The sequence below is a fragment of the Ranitomeya imitator genome, chromosome 1 (assembly GCF_032444005.1).
Source record: "Ranitomeya imitator isolate aRanImi1 chromosome 1, aRanImi1.pri, whole genome shotgun sequence".
Taxonomy (NCBI): domain Eukaryota; kingdom Metazoa; phylum Chordata; class Amphibia; order Anura; family Dendrobatidae; genus Ranitomeya; species Ranitomeya imitator.
In genome coordinates, this window is record NC_091282.1 from 338,823,212 (window position 1) to 338,842,756 (window position 19,545).

A 19,545-nucleotide genomic window follows, 5' to 3' on the forward strand; every position below is an offset into this window, starting at 1 on the left:
TCTCCAAATGTGACATGGTGTCCGCTAAAGAGTGGAGCCAATTTTTCATTCAAAAAGTCAAATGGCGCTCCTTCCCTTCCAAGCCCTGCCGTGCGCCCAAACAGTGGTTTACCCCCACATATGAGGTATCAGCGTACTCAGGACAAATTGGACAACAACTTTCGTAGTTCAGTTTCTCCTTTTACCATTGGGAAAATAAAAAAAAATGTTGCTAAAAGATGATTTTTGTGACTAAAAAGTTAAATGTTCATTTTTTCCTTCCATGTTGCTTCTGCTGCTGTGAAGTACCTGAAGGGTTAATAAACTTCTTGAATGTGGTTTTGAGTACCTTGAGGGGTGCATTTTTTAGAATGGTGTCACTTTTGGGTATTTTCAGCCATATAGACCCCTCAAACTGACTTCAAATGTGAGGTGGTCCCTAAAAAAAATGGTTTTGTAAATTTTGTTGTAAAAATGAGAAATCGCTGGTCAAGTTTTAACCCTTATAACTTCCTAGCAAAAAAAAATTTTGTTTCCAAAATTGTGCTGATGTAAAGTAGACATGTGGGAAATGTTATTTATTAACTATTTTGTGTCACATAACTCTCTGGTTTAACAGAATAAAAATTAAAAATGTGAAAATTGCGAAATTTTCTAAATTTTCGCCAAGTTTCCGTTTTTATCACAAATAAACACAGAATTTATTGACCTAAATTTACCACTAACATGAAGCCCAATATGTCACGAAAAAACAATCTCAGAACCGCTAGGATCCGTTGAAGCGTTCCTGAGTTATTACCTCATAAAGGGACACTGGTCAGAATTGCAAAAAACGGCCAGGTCATTAAGGTCAAAATAGGCTGGGTCATGAAGGGGTTAAAGGGATAATTATTCAAATTTAGAAAATTGCAATTTTTTTTTTACATTTCTCTCAAATTTTAGATATTTCTTATAAATAAACACTAAACATATTGACCTAAATTTACCATTATCATAAAGTATAATGTGTCATGAAAAAACAATCTCAAAATCACTGGGATTTATTGAAGCGTTCCAGAGTTATTACCACATAAAATGACACTGGTCAGATTTCAAAAATTTGGCTCCGTCACTAAGGGGTTAATAAGCAGACAAACTACAAGAGCAACAAAATCCAAATAGGAAATACGGCAGCTGTCAGTCACATGACCTGTCTATTATGTGTATGCATGAGCTTATATATACTGCCAGGGGGAGGGCTTCCTGTTGGCTGGGCATTTATTAGACTGCCAATAGCAACCAATCACAGCTCAGCTTCTATTTTGCTACAGTTAATTAATCTGAGCTCTGATTGGTTAATATAGGCAACAAAGGACATTCTCAGTATAACAAAGTGTATGTATGTATGTATGTATGTATGTATGTATGTATGTATATATATATATATATATATATATATATATATATATGTATATATGTATGTATGTATGTATGTATGTATGCATCAGGTATTCTAGAATATGCATGCCCACGTAGCATATTGCACAGCCCACGCAGCATATTGCACAGCCCACGTAGCATATTGCACAGCCCACGTAGCATATTGCACAGCCCACGTAGCATATTGCACAGCCCACGTAGCATATTGCACAGCCCACGCAGCATATTGCACAGCCCACGCAGCATATTGCACAGCCCACGCAGCATATTGCACAGCCCACGCAGCATATTGCACAGCCCACGCAGCATATTGCACAGCCCACGCAGCATATTGCACAGCCCACGCAGCATATTGCACAGCCCACGCAGCATATTGCACAGCCCACGCAGCATATTGCACAGCCCACGCAGCATATTGCACAGCCCACGCAGCATATTGCACAGCCCACGCAGCATATTGCACAGCCCACGCAGCATATTGCACAGCCCACGCAGCATATTGCACAGCCCACGCAGCATATTGCACAGCCCACGTAGCATATTGCACAGCCCACGTAGCATATTGCACAGCCCACGTAGCATATTGCACAGCCCACGTAGCATATTGCACAGCCCACGTAGCATATTGCACAGCCCACGTAGCATATTGCACAGCCCACGTAGCATATTGCACAGCCCACGTAGCATATTGCACAGCCCACGTAGCATATTGCACAGCCCACGTAGCATATTGCACAGCCCACATAGCATATTGCACAGCCCACGTAGCATATTGCACAGCCCACGTAGCATATTGCACAGCCCACGTAGCATATTGCACAGCCCACGTAGCATATTGCACAGCCCACGTAGCATATTGCACAGCCCACATAGCATATTGCACAGCCCACATAGCATATTGCACAGCCCACATAGCATATTGCACAGCCCACATAGCATATTGCACAGCCCACATAGCATATTGCCCAGCCCACGTAGCATATTGCCCAGCCATGTATGTAACAGGTTAAAAAAATAAAAAAATAAACATATACTCACCTTCCGAGGGCCCCTTGTAGTCCTCTCGCCTGTGTGCGGTGCACGTGGCAGCTTCCGGTCCCAGGGTTGGTATGAGCGCAGGACCTGTGATGACGTCGCGGTCACATGACCGTGACGTCATGGCAGGTCCTTCTCGCATAGCATCCTTAGCACCGGAACCAGCCGCTTGCACTGCCGAGGACAGGAGGCGACGTCGGAGGGTGAGAATAACCTTTTTTTTTATTACTCTTATTTGTAACATTAGATCTTTTTACTATTGATGCTGCATATGCAGCATCAATAGTGAAAAGTTGGTCAAACAGGGTTAATAGCTGCGTAACCGGAGTGCGTTACACCGCGTTCCGGTAACGCTGGAATTAACCCTGTGTGAGGGCTGACTGGATGACTGGAGGGGAGTATGGAGCGGGCACTGAATGCAGGGAGGAAAGAGCGGCCATATTGCCGCCGGACTGTGGCCGTCGCTGATTGGTTGTGGCAAAACGCCCACGACCAATCAGCGACTTGGATTCCATGACAGACAGAGGCCGCGACCAATGAATATCCATGACAGACAGAAACACAGACGGAAGTGACCCTTAGACAATTATATAGTAGATATACTACTATATAATTGTCTAAGGGTCACTTCCGTCTGTCTTTCTGTCTGTCACGGATATTCATTGGTCGCGGCCTCTCTCTGTCATGGAAATCCAAGTCGCTAATTGGTCGTGGCAAAACGCCCACGATCAATCAGCGACGGGCACAGTCAGGCGGCAAAATGGCCGCTCTTTCCTCCCCGTAGTCAGTGCCCGCTCCATACTCCCCTCCAGTCAGCGCTCACGCAGGGTTAATGCCAGCATTACCGGAGCACGGTGTAACACTCCGGTAATGCAGCTATTAACCCTGTGTGACCAACTTTTTACTATTGATGCTGCGTATGCAGCATCAATAGTAAAAAGATCTAATGTCACCAATAAGAATAATAAAAAAAAAGGTTATTCTCACCCTCCGACGTGGCGCGCTGTCCTCGGCAGTGCAAGCGGCAGGTTCCGGTGCCAAGGATGCTATGCGAGAAGGACCTGCCATGACGTCACGGTCATGTGACCGCAACATCATCACAGGTCCTGTGCTCATACCAACCCTGGGACTGGAAGCTGCCGCGTGCACCGTACACAGGTGCCAGGACTACAAGGGGCCCTCGGAAGGGGAGCATATGTTTATTTTTTATTTTAAGACTTTAACCTGTTACATACGTGGCTGGGCAATATACTACATCGCTGTGCAACATACTACGTGGACATGCATATTCTAGAATACCAGATGCGTTAGAATCGGGCTACCATCTAAAAATATATAATAATATATATATATATATATATATATATATATATATATATATATATATATATATATATATATATATGTAGTATAGTGTGAAACAACTGAAAATATGCCTTTTTTTCTAGATTCTTCAAAGTAGCCACCTTTTGCTTTGATGACTCTTGGCATTCTCTTGATGAGCTTCAAGAGGTAGTCACCGGAAATGGTTTTCATTTCACAGGTGTGCCCTGTCAGGTTTAATAAGTGGGATTTCTTGCCTTATAAATGGGGTTGGGCCCATTAGTTGTGTTGTGCAGATGTCTGGTGGATACACAGCTGATAGTCCTACTGAATAGACTGTTAGAATTTGTATTATAGCAAGAAAAAAGCAGCTAAGTAAAGAAAAACGAGTGGCCATCATTACCTTAAGAAATGAAGGTCAGCCAGTCAAAAAAATTGGGAAAACTTTAAAAAAGTGTCCCCAAGTGCATTTGCAAAAACCATCAAGCGCTGCAAAGAACCTGGCTCACATGAGGACCACCTCAGGAAAGGAAGACCAAGAGTCACCTCTGCTTCTGAGGATAAGTTTATCCGAGTCACCAGCCTCAGAAATCGCAGGTTAACAGCAGCTCAGATTAGAGCCCAGGTCAATGCCACACAGAGTTCTAGCAGCAGACGCATCTCTACAACAACTGTTAGGGCTTGTTTCCACTTGCGAGATATACGTCCATGTCTCGCATGTGGAAACGAAGGTCTGGCGCCGGCACTCCGGAGCGGAGCGTGCGGCTGCATAGCAACACATGGAGCCGCACGTTCCGCTCCGGAGTGCCGGCACCAGAGCTTCGTTTCCACATGCGAGACACGGACGTGTTTCTCGCAAATGGAAACAAGCCCTTAAGAGGAGACTTTGTGCAGCAGGCCTTCATGGTAAAATAGAAGAGCACAGTGAGGTAAAAAATAATCTGTTGCAAAAAAACTTATCAACTAAATACCCTGTTTTTTCCATCTTTTGACTAGCACTTGCTTATTACTGTGATTTTTTTACAACAGAGTATTTTTGACCTCACTGTGCTCTTTTGTGTCTTCAAGTTTCTTGGTGGTGTGTGAACAGGTTCCTACAGACTTGTTCAATGTGCAAGTAGCCCATGTGTTTCTGATTCTATAATTGTTCTCTTGTTTCTACAAGACTAGGGAGTCCACCACTCCTTATGGGTCATTTGCATCAAAGATGTTCCATCCAGCATGTCCACACGGATATTCCCTTTCTGAACCCTGCTTATACAAGTACTATACAGATGATCAGGTTTTTAAATACATCAGATACAAATTATATACATTAAGTAGGACTGCTATATGGGTATACCTTGACGATTGGTGGAGCAGCCTAGTATACATTTTTTTGCAAAAAAAACGTATCAACTAAATACCCTGTTTTTTCCATCTTTTGACTAGCACTTGCTTATTACTGTGATTTTTTTTTACAACAGTATTTTTGACCTCACTGTGCTCTTTTGGGTCTTCAAGTTTCTTGGTGGTGTGTGAACAGGTTCCTACAGACTTGTTCAATGTGCAAGTAGCCCATGTATTTCTGCTTCATGGTAAAATAGCTGCTAGGAAACAACTGCTAAGAACAGGCAACAAGTAGAAGAGACTTGTTTGGGCTAAAGAACACAAGGAATGGACAATAGACGAGTGGAAATCTGTGCTTTGGTCTGATGAGTCCAAATTTGAGATCTTTGGTTCAAACCACCGTGTCTATGTGCGACGCAGAAAAGGTGAACGGATGGACTCTACATGCCTGGTTCCCACCGTGAAGCATGGAGGAGGAGGTGTGATGGTGTGGGGGTGCTTTGCTGGTGACACTGTTGGGGATTTATTCAAAATTGAAGGCATACTGAGCCAGCATGGCTACCACAGCATCTTGCAGCGGCATGCTATTCCATCCGGTTTGCGTTTAGTTGGACCATGATTTATTTTTCAACAGAACAATGACCCCAAACACACCTCCAGGCTGTGTAAGGGCTATTTGACCACGATGGAGAGTGATGGGGTGCTACGCCAGATGAACTGATGGTTTGGGGTGAGCTGGACCGCAGAGTGAAGGCAAAAGGGCCAACAAGTGCTAAGCATCTCTGGGAACTCCTTCAAAATTGTTGGAAGACCATTCCCGGTGACTACCTCTTGAAGCTCATCAAGAGAATGCCAAGAGTGTGCAAAGCAGTCATCAAAGCAAAAGGTGGCTACTTTGAAGAACCTAGAATATAAGACATATTTTCAGTTGTTTCACACTTTTTGTTAAGTATATAATTCCACATGTGTTAATTCATAGTTTTGATGCCTTCAGCGTGAATTTACAATTTTCATAGTCATGAAAAACAGAAAAATTTTTATATGAGAAGGCGTATCCAAACTTTTGGTCTGTAATATATATTATATATATATTAAATAAGTACAATCTGGTGCCCGCAGAAAATGTTTAACGATGAATTTCACCTAGCAGTACTCCCTACCCTGTATTATGCAACATGATTACAAACCTGCAGTTTCATAACATCTCCACACGCTGGCGCACCCACTAGGCCCGTTCCAACATTCTTGGCGTTCTTGTCGAGAGAGCCAACGTTCCGTGGGTTCTCATAGTGGTCAACAACCTGTTAACATCCAAATAGAGAAAGTGTTATTGGGTGAAGGTCAAAAGAGATTTTCCTGCCCTTGACATTGTAGCTTTGCCAACTTGTTACGCACTAAATGTTAGAACGCCAAGCCTGAACTACACAATAAAAAAATAAATAAAATAAATAATTATAATTCAAATTAAAAAAAAAAAAGTCTCAATTATAGAATTGTCAGGATATTAACACTAAAGACACCCAGAGGTCCCGTACGCAGCGCTAGGAAAGCTTTCAGGAGCCACTTAGGCTACTTTCACACTAGCGTCGGACTCGGCCCGTCGCACTGCGACGGGCCGAGGTTCCGACGTTAGCAGTGAAACGGAGGCACAACGGAGGCAGCGGATGCATTTTTCCGGCGCATCCGCTGCCCCATTGTAAGGTGCAGGGAGGTGGGGGCGGAGTTCCGGCTGCGCATGCGCGGTCGGAAAAAGTGGTCCGTCGGCAGCAAAAACATGTAACGTTTTTTGCTCACGGCGGTCCGCCACAACACGGCGCAACCGTCGCACGACGGTTGCAACGTGTGTCAATGCGTCACTAATGTTAATCTATGGGGCAAAAACGCATCCTGCAAACAACTTTGCAGGATGCGTTTTTTCCCCTAAACGACGCATTGCGACGTATTGAAAAAAACACCAGTGTGAAAGTAGCCTTAGATTTACAATAGTTGTTGGGTCTATTCCTGCAAAACTGCATTCAATTCAGCATCTTCTGGAGAACTAACATCACGACTCCAGAATGTTCTTCTACCAACTATAAAGTGCTTTATTGCAGTCACTGAATGGACGTCCGCCTATGATCAAACAGTTAGATCCATACGGATGTGGAGTTCCGGCATGTGAAAGCTAGTTCATTATCTACCAATAAAGTGTCAACTGTGCTTCATCCCAACACCATAAAAATGGGTGTAAGGAGAAAATCTAAACAATTGTTAAAATTAACTCAATAAAATACAAAGCAAAAAATGGATTATATTGCACCATTTACTCGAGGGCAAGATGTCACTGGCACAGCTGCTGAGCGGTCACTGAAGAGCTTTTAATGCAAATGTCACTCGTCAGTCATCACTAGCCGACTAAAGAGTACTTGTCGTTTCAGGTGACTTTTCAGAACAACACTGGTGTCCTGACCTTGGAACCCAAGACCTAGGGGGACAGCAGCAGTCCGCCCCTGACAGCCCCCAACACTGGTGCCCTGACCTGGGAACCCCGGGCCTAAGGGGACAGAAGCAGTCCGCCCTTGACAGCCCCCAACACTGGTGCCCTGACCTGGGAACCCCGGATCTATGGTGACAGCAGCAGTCCGCCCTTGACAGCCCCCAACACTGGTGCCCTGACCTGGGAACCCGGACCTAGGGGAGAGAGCAGCAGTCCGTCCCCGACAGCCCCCAACACTGGTGTCCTGACCTGGGAACCCCGGAACTAGGGGGACAGCAGCAGTCCGCCCCTGACAGCCCCCAACACTGGTGCCCTGACCTGGGAACCCCAGATCTAGGGGGACAGCAGCAGTCCGCCCCTGACAGCCCCCAACACTTTTGCCCTGACCTGGGAACCCCGGACCTAGGGGGAACAGCAGCAGTCAGCCCCTGACAGCCCCCAACACTGGTGCCCTGACCTGGGAACCTGGGACCTAGGGGGACAGCAGCAGTCCGCCGCTGACAGCCCCCAACACTGGTGCCCTGACCTGGGAACCTGGGACCTAGGGGGACAGCAGCAGTCCGCCCCTGACAGCTCCCAACACTGGTGCCCTGACCTGGGAACCTGGGACCTAGGGGGACAGCAGCAGTCCGCCCCTGACAGCCCCCCAACACTGGTGCCCTGACCTGGGAACCCCAGATCTAGGGGGACAGCAGCAGTCCGCCCCTGACAGCCCCCAACACTTTTGCCCTGACCTGGGAACCCCGGACCTAGGGGGGACAGCAGCAGTCCGCCCCTGACAGCCCCCAACACTGGTGCCCTGACCTGGGAACCTGGGACCTAGGGGGACAGCAGCAGTCCACCCCTGACAGCCCCCAACACTGGTGCCCTGACCTGGGAACCTGGGACCTAGGGGGACAGCAGCAGTCCGCCCCTGACAGCCCCCAACACTGGTGCCCTGACCTGGGAACCTCAGATCTAGGGGGACAGCAGCAGTCCGCCCCTGACAGCCCCCAACACTGGTGCCCTGACCTGGGAACCTGGGACCTAGGGGGAGAGCAGCAGTCCGCCCCTGACAGCCCCCAACACTGGTGCCCTGACCTGGGACCTAGGGGGACAGCAGCAGTCCGCCCCTGACAGCTCCCAACACTGGTGCCCTGACCTGGGAACCTGGGACCTAGGGGGACAGCAGCAGTCCGCCCCTGACAGCCCCCAACACTGGTGCCCTGACCTGGGAACCCCAGATCTAGGGGGACAGCAGCAGTCCGCCCCTGACAGCCCCCAACACTTTTGCCCTGACCTGGGAACCCCGGACCTAGGGGGGACAGCAGCAGTCCGCCCCTGACAGCCCCCAACACTGGTGCCCAGACCTGGGAAACTGGGACCTAGGGGGACAGCAGCAGTCCACCCCTGACAGCCCCCAACACTGGTGCCCTGACCTGGGAACCCCGGACCTAGGGGGGACAGCAGCAGTCCGCCCCTGACAGCCCCCAACACTGGTGCCCTGACCTGGGAACCTGGGACCTAGGGGGACAGCAGCAGTCCGCCCCTGACAGCCCCCAACACTGGTGCCCTGACCTGGGAACCTGGGACCTAGGGGGACAGCAGCAGTCCGCCCCTGACAGCCCCCAACACTTTTGCCCTGACCTGGAAACCCCGGACCTAGGGGGGACAGCAGCAGTCCGCCCCTGACAGCCCCCAACACTGGTGCCCTGACCTGGGAACCTGGGACCTAGGGGGACAGCAGCAGTCCGCCCCTGACAGCCCCCAACACTGGTGCCCTGACCTGGGAACCCCAGATCTAGGGGGACAGCAGCAGTCCGCCCCTGACAGCCCCCAACACTTTTGCCCTGACCTGGGAACCCCGGACCTAGGGGGGACAGCAGCAGTCCGCCCCTGACAGCCCCCAACACTGGTGCCCTGACCTGGGAACCTGGGACCTAGGGGGACAGCAGCAGTCCGCCCCTGACAGCCCCCAACACTGGTGCCCTGACCTGGGAACCTGGGACCTGGGGGGACAGCAGCAGTCCGCCCCTGACAGCCCCCAACACTTTTGCCCTGACCTGGAAACCCCGGACCTAGGGGGGACAGCAGCAGTCCGCCCCTGACAGCCCCCAACACTGGTGCCCTGACCTGGGAACCTGGGACCTAGGGGGACAGCAGCAGTCCGCCCCTGACAGCCCCCAACACTTTTGCCCTGACCTGGAAACCCCGGACCTAGGGGGGACAGCAGCAGTCCGCCCCTGACAGCCCCCAACACTGGTGCCCTGACCTGGGAACCTGGGACCTAGGGGGACAGCAGCAGTCCGCCCCTGACAGCCCCCAACACTGGTGCCCTGACCTGGGAACCTGGGACCTAGGGGGACAGCAGCAGTCCGCCCCTGACAGCCCCCAACACTTTTGCCCTGACCTGGAAACCCCGGACCTAGGGGGGACAGCAGCAGTCCGCCCCTGACAGCCCCCAACACTGGTGCCCTGACCTGGGAACCTGGGACCTAGGGGGACAGCAGCAGTCCGCCCCTGACAGCCCCCAACACTGGTGCCCTGACCTGGGAACCTGGGACCTAGGGGGACAGCAGCAGTCCGCCCCTGACAGCTCCCAACACTGGTGCCCTGACCTGGGAACCTGGGACCTAGGGGGACAGCAGCAGTCCGCCCCTGACAGCCCCCAACACTGGTGCCCTGACCTGGGAACCTGGGGGGACAGCAGCAGTCCGCCCCTGACAGCCCCCAACACTTTTGCCCTGACCTGGAAACCCCGGACCTAGGGGGGACAGCAGCAGTCCGCCCCTGACAGCCCCCAACACTGGTGTCCTGACCTGGGAACCCGGACCTAGGGGAGAGAGCAGCAGTCCGTCCCCGACAGCCCCCAACACTGGTGTCCTGACCTGGGAACCCCGGAACTAGGGGGACAGCAGCAGTCCGCCCCTGACAGCCCCCAACACTGGTGCCCTGACCTGGGAACCCCAGATCTAGGGGGACAGCAGCAGTCCGCCCCTGACAGCCCCCAACACTTTTGCCCTGACCTGGGAACCCCGGACCTAGGGGGGACAGCAGCAGTCCGCCCCTGACAGCCCCCAACACTGGTGCCCTGACCTGGGAACCTGGGACCTAGGGGGACAGCAGCAGTCCGCCCCTGACAGCCCCCAACACTGGTGCCCTGACCTGGGACCTAGGGGGACAGCAGCAGTCCGCCCCTGACAGCTCCCAACACTGGTGCCCTGACCTGGGAACCTGGGACCTAGGGGGACAGCAGCAGTCCGCCCCTGACAGCCCCCAACACTGGTGCCCTGACCTGGGAACCCCAGATCTAGGGGGACAGCAGCAGTCCGCCCCTGACAGCCCCCAACACTTTTGCCCTGACCTGGGAACCCCGGACCTAGGGGGGACAGCAGCAGTCCGCCCCTGACAGCCCCCAACACTGGTGCCCAGACCTGGGAAACTGGGACCTAGGGGGACAGCAGCAGTCCACCCCTGACAGCCCCCAACACTGGTGCCCTGACCTGGGAACCTGGGACCTAGGGGGACAGCAGCAGTCCGCCCCTGACAGCCCCCAACACTGGTGCCCTGACCTGGGAACCCCAGATCTAGGGGGACAGCAGCAGTCCGCCCCTGACAGCCCCCAACACTTTTGCCCTGACCTGGGAACCCCGGACCTAGGGGGGACAGCAGCAGTCCGCCCCTGACAGCCCCCAACACTGGTGCCCTGACCTGGGAACCTGGGACCTAGGGGGACAGCAGCAGTCCGCCCCTGACAGCCCCCAACACTGGTGCCCTGACCTGGGAACCTGGGACCTAGGGGGACAGCAGCAGTCCGCCCCTGACAGCCCCCAACACTTTTGCCCTGACCTGGAAACCCCGGACCTAGGGGGGACAGCAGCAGTCCGCCCCTGACAGCCCCCAACACTGGTGCCCTGACCTGGGAACCTGGGACCTAGGGGGACAGCAGCAGTCCGCCCCTGACAGCCCCCAACACTGGTGCCCTGACCTGGGAACCCCAGATCTAGGGGGACAGCAGCAGTCCGCCCCTGACAGCCCCCAACACTTTTGCCCTGACCTGGGAACCCCGGACCTAGGGGGGACAGCAGCAGTCCGCCCCTGACAGCCCCCAACACTGGTGCCCTGACCTGGGAACCTGGGGCCTAGGGGGACAGCAGCAGTCCGCCCCTGACAGCCCCCAACACTGGTGCCCTGACCTGGGAACCTGGGACCTAGGGGGACAGCAGCAGTCCGCCCCTGACAGCCCCCAACACTTTTGCCCTGACCTGGAAACCCCGGACCTAGGGGGGACAGCAGCAGTCCGCCCCTGACAGCCCCCAACACTGGTGCCCTGACCTGGGAACCTGGGACCTAGGGGGACAGCAGCAGTCCGCCCCTGACAGCCCCCAACACTTTTGCCCTGACCTGGAAACCCCGGACCTAGGGGGGACAGCAGCAGTCCGCCCCTGACAGCCCCCAACACTGGTGCCCTGACCTGGGAACCTGGGACCTAGGGGGACAGCAGCAGTCCGCCCCTGACAGCCCCCAACACTGGTGCCCTGACCTGGGAACCCCAGATCTAGGGGGACAGCAGCAGTCCGCCCCTGACAGCCCCCAACACTTTTGCCCTGACCTGGGAACCCCGGACCTAGGGGGGACAGCAGCAGTCCGCCCCTGACAGCCCCCAACACTGGTGCCCTGACCTGGGAACCTGGGACCTAGGGGGACAGCAGCAGTCCGCCCCTGACAGCCCCCAACACTGGTGCCCTGACCTGGGAACCTGGGACCTAGGGGGACAGCAGCAGTCCGCCCCTGACAGCCCCCAACACTGGTGCCCTGACCTGGGAACCTGGGACCTAGGGGGACAGCAGCAGTCCGCCCCTGACAGCCCCCAACACTTTTGCCCTGACCTGGAAACCCCGGACCTAGGGGGGACAGCAGCAGTCCGCCCCTGACAGCCCCCAACACTGGTGCCCTGACCTGGGAACCTGGGACCTAGGGGGACAGCAGCAGTCCGCCCCTGACAGCCCCCAACACTGGTGCCCTGACCTGGGAACCTGGGACCTAGGGGGACAGCAGCAGTCCGCCCCTGACAGCTCCCAACACTGGTGCCCTGACCTGGGAACCTGGGACCTAGGGGGACAGCAGCAGTCCGCCCCTGACAGCCCCCAACACTGGTGCCCTGACCTGGGAACCTGGGGGGACAGCAGCAGTCCGCCCCTGACAGCCCCCAACACTTTTGCCCTGACCTGGAAACCCCGGACCTAGGGGGGACAGCAGCAGTCCGCCCCTGACAGCCCCCAACACTGGTGTCCTGACCTGGGAACCCGGACCTAGGGGAGAGAGCAGCAGTCCGTCCCCGACAGCCCCCAACACTGGTGTCCTGACCTGGGAACCCCGGAACTAGGGGGACAGCAGCAGTCCGCCCCTGACAGCCCCCAACACTGGTGCCCTGACCTGGGAACCCCAGATCTAGGGGGACAGCAGCAGTCCGCCCCTGACAGCCCCCAACACTTTTGCCCTGACCTGGGAACCCCGGACCTAGGGGGGACAGCAGCAGTCCGCCCCTGACAGCCCCCAACACTGGTGCCCTGACCTGGGAACCTGGGACCTAGGGGGACAGCAGCAGTCCGCCCCTGACAGCCCCCAACACTGGTGCCCTGACCTGGGACCTAGGGGGACAGCAGCAGTCCGCCCCTGACAGCTCCCAACACTGGTGCCCTGACCTGGGAACCTGGGACCTAGGGGGACAGCAGCAGTCCGCCCCTGACAGCCCCCAACACTGGTGCCCTGACCTGGGAACCCCAGATCTAGGGGGACAGCAGCAGTCCGCCCCTGACAGCCCCCAACACTTTTGCCCTGACCTGGGAACCCCGGACCTAGGGGGGACAGCAGCAGTCCGCCCCTGACAGCCCCCAACACTGGTGCCCAGACCTGGGAAACTGGGACCTAGGGGGACAGCAGCAGTCCACCCCTGACAGCCCCCAACACTGGTGCCCTGACCTGGGAACCTGGGACCTAGGGGGACAGCAGCAGTCCGCCCCTGACAGCCCCCAACACTGGTGCCCTGACCTGGGAACCCCAGATCTAGGGGGACAGCAGCAGTCCGCCCCTGACAGCCCCCAACACTTTTGCCCTGACCTGGGAACCCCGGACCTAGGGGGGACAGCAGCAGTCCGCCCCTGACAGCCCCCAACACTGGTGCCCTGACCTGGGAACCTGGGACCTAGGGGGACAGCAGCAGTCCGCCCCTGACAGCCCCCAACACTGGTGCCCTGACCTGGGAACCTGGGACCTAGGGGGACAGCAGCAGTCCGCCCCTGACAGCCCCCAACACTTTTGCCCTGACCTGGAAACCCCGGACCTAGGGGGGACAGCAGCAGTCCGCCCCTGACAGCCCCCAACACTGGTGCCCTGACCTGGGAACCTGGGACCTAGGGGGACAGCAGCAGTCCGCCCCTGACAGCCCCCAACACTGGTGCCCTGACCTGGGAACCCCAGATCTAGGGGGACAGCAGCAGTCCGCCCCTGACAGCCCCCAACACTTTTGCCCTGACCTGGGAACCCCGGACCTAGGGGGGACAGCAGCAGTCCGCCCCTGACAGCCCCCAACACTGGTGCCCTGACCTGGGAACCTGGGACCTAGGGGGACAGCAGCAGTCCGCCCCTGACAGCCCCCAACACTGGTGCCCTGACCTGGGAACCCCAGATCTAGGGGGACAGCAGCAGTCCGCCCCTGACAGCCCCCAACACTTTTGCCCTGACCTGGGAACCCCGGACCTAGGGGGGACAGCAGCAGTCCGCCCCTGACAGCCCCCAACACTGGTGCCCTGACCTGGGAACCTGGGACCTAGGGGGACAGCAGCAGTCCGCCCCTGACAGCCCCCAACACTGGTGCCCTGACCTGGGAACCTGGGACCTAGGGGGACAGCAGCAGTCCGCCCCTGACAGCCCCCAACACTTTTGCCCTGACCTGGAAACCCCGGACCTAGGGGGGACAGCAGCAGTCCGCCCCTGACAGCCCCCAACACTGGTGCCCTGACCTGGGAACCTGGGACCTAGGGGGACAGCAGCAGTCCGCCCCTGACAGCCCCCAACACTGGTGCCCTGACCTGGGAACCCCAGATCTAGGGGGACAGCAGCAGTCCGCCCCTGACAGCCCCCAACACTTTTGCCCTGACCTGGGAACCCCGGACCTAGGGGGGACAGCAGCAGTCCGCCCCTGACAGCCCCCAACACTGGTGCCCTGACCTGGGAACCTGGGACCTAGGGGGACAGCAGCAGTCCGCCCCTGACAGCCCCCAACACTGGTGCCCTGACCTGGGAACCTGGGACCTGGGGGGACAGCAGCAGTCCGCCCCTGACAGCCCCCAACACTTTTGCCCTGACCTGGAAACCCCGGACCTAGGGGGGACAGCAGCAGTCCGCCCCTGACAGCCCCCAACACTGGTGCCCTGACCTGGGAACCTGGGACCTAGGGGGACAGCAGCAGTCCGCCCCTGACAGCCCCCAACACTTTTGCCCTGACCTGGAAACCCCGGACCTAGGGGGGACAGCAGCAGTCCGCCCCTGACAGCCCCCAACACTGGTGCCCTGACCTGGGAACCTGGGACCTAGGGGGACAGCAGCAGTCCGCCCCTGACAGCCCCCAACACTGGTGCCCTGACCTGGGAACCTGGGACCTAGGGGGACAGCAGCAGTCCGCCCCTGACAGCCCCCAACACTTTTGCCCTGACCTGGAAACCCCGGACCTAGGGGGGACAGCAGCAGTCCGCCCCTGACAGCCCCCAACACTGGTGCCCTGACCTGGGAACCTGGGACCTAGGGGGACAGCAGCAGTCCGCCCCTGACAGCCCCCAACACTGGTGCCCTGACCTGGGAACCTGGGACCTAGGGGGACAGCAGCAGTCCGCCCCTGACAGCTCCCAACACTGGTGCCCTGACCTGGGAACCTGGGACCTAGGGGGACAGCAGCAGTCCGCCCCTGACAGCCCCCAACACTGGTGCCCTGACCTGGGAACCTGGGGGGACAGCAGCAGTCCGCCCCTGACAGCCCCCAACACTTTTGCCCTGACCTGGAAACCCCGGACCTAGGGGGGACAGCAGCAGTCCGCCCCTGACAGCCCCCAACACTGGTGTCCTGACCTGGGAACCCGGACCTAGGGGAGAGAGCAGCAGTCCGTCCCCGACAGCCCCCAACACTGGTGTCCTGACCTGGGAACCCCGGAACTAGGGGGACAGCAGCAGTCCGCCCCTGACAGCCCCCAACACTGGTGCCCTGACCTGGGAACCCCAGATCTAGGGGGACAGCAGCAATCCGCCCCTGACAGCCCCCAACACTTTTGCCCTGACGTGGGAACCCCGGACCTAGGGGGGACAGCAGCAGTCCGCCCCTGACAGCCCCCAACACTGGTGCCCTGACCTGGGAACCTGGGACCTAGGGGGACAGCAGCAGTCCGCCCCTGACAGCCCCCAACACTGGTGCCCTGACCTGGGACCTAGGGGGACAGCAGCAGTCCGCCCCTGACAGCTCCCAACACTGGTGCCCTGACCTGGGAACCTGGGACCTAGGGGGACAGCAGCAGTCCGCCCCTGACAGCCCCCAACACTGGTGCCCTGACCTGGGAACCCCAGATCTAGGGGGACAGCAGCAGTCCGCCCCTGACAGCCCCCAACACTTTTGCCCTGACCTGGGAACCCCGGACCTAGGGGGGACAGCAGCAGTCCGCCCCTGACAGCCCCCAACACTGGTGCCCAGACCTGGGAAACTGGGACCTAGGGGGACAGCAGCAGTCCACCCCTGACAGCCCCCAACACTGGTGCCCTGACCTGGGAACCTGGGACCTAGGGGGACAGCAGCAGTCCGCCCCTGACAGCCCCCAACACTGGTGCCCTGACCTGGGAACCCCAGATCTAGGGGGACAGCAGCAGTCCGCCCCTGACAGCCCCCAACACTTTTGCCCTGACCTGGGAACCCCGGACCTAGGGGGGACAGCAGCAGTCCGCCCCTGACAGCCCCCAACACTGGTGCCCTGACCTGGGAACCTGGGACCTAGGGGGACAGCAGCAGTCCGCCCCTGACAGCCCCCAACACTGGTGCCCTGACCTGGGAACCTGGGACCTAGGGGGACAGCAGCAGTCCGCCCCTGACAGCCCCCAACACTTTTGCCCTGACCTGGAAACCCCGGACCTAGGGGGGACAGCAGCAGTCCGCCCCTGACAGCCCCCAACACTGGTGCCCTGACCTGGGAACCTGGGACCTAGGGGGACAGCAGCAGTCCGCCCCTGACAGCCCCCAACACTGGTGCCCTGACCTGGGAACCCCAGATCTAGGGGGACAGCAGCAGTCCGCCCCTGACAGCCCCCAACACTTTTGCCCTGACCTGGGAACCCCGGACCTAGGGGGGACAGCAGCAGTCCGCCCCTGACAGCCCCCAACACTGGTGCCCTGACCTGGGAACCTGGGGCCTAGGGGGACAGCAGCAGTCCGCCCCTGACAGCCCCCAACACTGGTGCCCTGACCTGGGAACCTGGGACCTAGGGGGACAGCAGCAGTCCGCCCCTGACAGCCCCCAACACTTTTGCCCTGACCTGGAAACCCCGGACCTAGGGGGGACAGCAGCAGTCCGCCCCTGACAGCCCCCAACACTGGTGCCCTGACCTGGGAACCTGGGACCTAGGGGGACAGCAGCAGTCCGCCCCTGACAGCCCCCAACACTTTTGCCCTGACCTGGAAACCCCGGACCTAGGGGGGACAGCAGCAGTCCGCCCCTGACAGCCCCCAACACTGGTGCCCTGACCTGGGAACCTGGGACCTAGGGGGACAGCAGCAGTCCGCCCCTGACAGCCCCCAACACTGGTGCCCTGACCTGGGAACCTGGGACCTAGGGGGACAGCAGCAGTCCGCCCCTGACAGCCCCCAACACTTTTGCCCTGACCTGGAAACCCCGGACCTAGGGGGGACAGCAGCAGTCCGCCCCTGACAGCCCCCAACACTGGTGCCCTGACCTGGGAACCTGGGACCTAGGGGGACAGCAGCAGTCCGCCCCTGACAGCCCCCAACACTGGTGCCCTGACCTGGGAACCCCAGATCTAGGGGGACAGCAGCAGTCCGCCCCTGACAGCCCCCAACACTTTTGCCCTGACCTGGGAACCCCGGACCTAGGGGGGACAGCAGCAGTCCGCCCCTGACAGCCCCCAACACTGGTGCCCTGACCTGGGAACCTGGGGCCTAGGGGGACAGCAGCAGTCCGCCCCTGACAGCCCCCAACACTGGTGCCCTGACCTGGGAACCTGGGATCTAGGGGGACAGCAGCAGTCCGCCCCTGACAGCCCCCAACACTTTTGCCCTGACCTGGAAACCCCGGACCTAGGGGGGACAGCAGCAGTCCGCCCCTGACAGCCCCCAACACTGGTGCCCTGACCTGGGAACCTGGGACCTAGGGGGACAGCAGCAGTCCGCCCCTGACAGCCCCCAACACTTTTGCCCTGACCTGGAAACCCCGGACCTAGGGGGGACAGCAGCAGTCCGCCCCTGACAGCCCCCAACACTGGTGCCCTGACCTGGGAACCTGGGACCTAGGGGGACAGCAGCAGTCCGCCCCTGACAGCCCCCAACACTTTTGCCCTGACCTGGAAACCCCGGACCTAGGGGGGACAGCAGCAGTCCGCCCCTGACAGCCCCCAACACTGGTGCCCTGACCTGGGAACCTGGGACCTAGGGGGACAGCAGCAGTCCGCCCCTGACAGCCCCCAACACTTTTGCCCTGACCTGGAAACCCCGGACCTAGGGGGGACAGCAGCAGTCCGCCCCTGACAGCCCCCAACACTGGTGCCCTGACCTGGGAACCTGGGACCTAGGGGGACAGCAGCAGTCCGCCCCTGACAGCCCCCAACACTTTTGCCCTGACCTGGAAACCCCGGACCTAGGGGGGACAGCAGCAGTCCGCCCCTGACAGCCCCCAACACTGGTGCCCTGACCTGGGAACCTGGGACCTAGGGGGACAGCAGCAGTCCGCCCCTGACAGCCCCCAACACTTTTGCCCTGACCTGGAAACCCCGGACCTAGGGGGGACAGCAGCAGTCCGCCCCTGACAGCCCCCAACACTGGTGCCCTGACCTGGGAACCTGGGACCTAGGGGGACAGCAGCAGTCCGCCCCTGACAGCCCCCAACACTTTTGCCCTGACCTGGAAACCCCGGACCTAGGGGGGACAGCAGCAGTCCGCCCCTGACAGCCCCCAACACTGGTGCCCTGACCTGGGAACCTGGGACCTAGGGGGACAGCAGCAGTCCGCCCCTGACAGCCCCCATCCACAGGCAGCGCCAGCAGCCTCAGCACGGTCCAATGGCCTGACAGGATACCTGACAGGACACAGCTGCCGGCCGCTCAGCGGTGACGTCCCCTCACCCCACGTAACACAGCCGGGCAATGTACGGTACCTTCTTGTGATAGGCGGCACACGGGGCTCGGAGCTCTGGCGTCGCACACCTACTCCACACGGAGCAAAATAGCCGCCCCACTCCTGCCATTGCGTCTGTTCAACAAGACAGCAGAGATGACGGAGCGGTAACGCTGCTGTGTACGGAAGTCACGTGGTCTGCTCACAACAGCCTGAAGAGAGGCCTCTCTCTGCTAGAGCCTGACGTCCTGCGTCACGTGATGGGGCGTGTCTGGTATTATGTAGTGGATGCTTTCCTGAAACGGAAAGTACTTGCAAGCAGCATAATACAAAGAATAGCAGGTTTACCCAGAATCCTTTGCAGTAGGCGGAGCTATGCAAATCATCTCTTTCCACCCCTGTCTAATCCACAGCGCTTGGAATCGCCAAGCGTGCAATGCTGCGGATTAGTTTCTAGCATGTTGCTAGCATGTATGTATCGCTTGCTCACCGAGCCCCACTCCATACAGCCAACCAATTCCAGCCCTGTGCTGATGAGGGCCTAAAGCCCGAAACACGTGTCCACAGGTAGGAATTGGTTGGCTGTGTAAATTTAGAAACTAATCCGCAGCATTGCACGCTTGGC

General features: G+C 57.6%; 1 protein-coding gene across 1 annotated transcript in view; it reads right to left on the reverse strand.

Annotated features, from left to right (window-relative positions):
- The window catches only part of ISCU (iron-sulfur cluster assembly enzyme), a 65,973-nt gene extending 46,697 nt beyond the window's left edge, over nt 1-19,276 (reverse strand). The window contains exons 1-2 of the mRNA XM_069759691.1: nt 18,961-19,276; nt 6,273-6,386 (exon numbers count right to left, since the gene is read on the reverse strand). Of these exons, the coding sequence (XP_069615792.1) occupies nt 6,273-6,386; nt 18,961-19,050 (204 nt within the window). The 5' untranslated portion in view covers nt 19,051-19,276. The remainder of the gene's footprint in view (nt 1-6,272; nt 6,387-18,960) is intronic.
- Between the last annotated feature and the right edge of the window lie 269 nt (nt 19,277-19,545).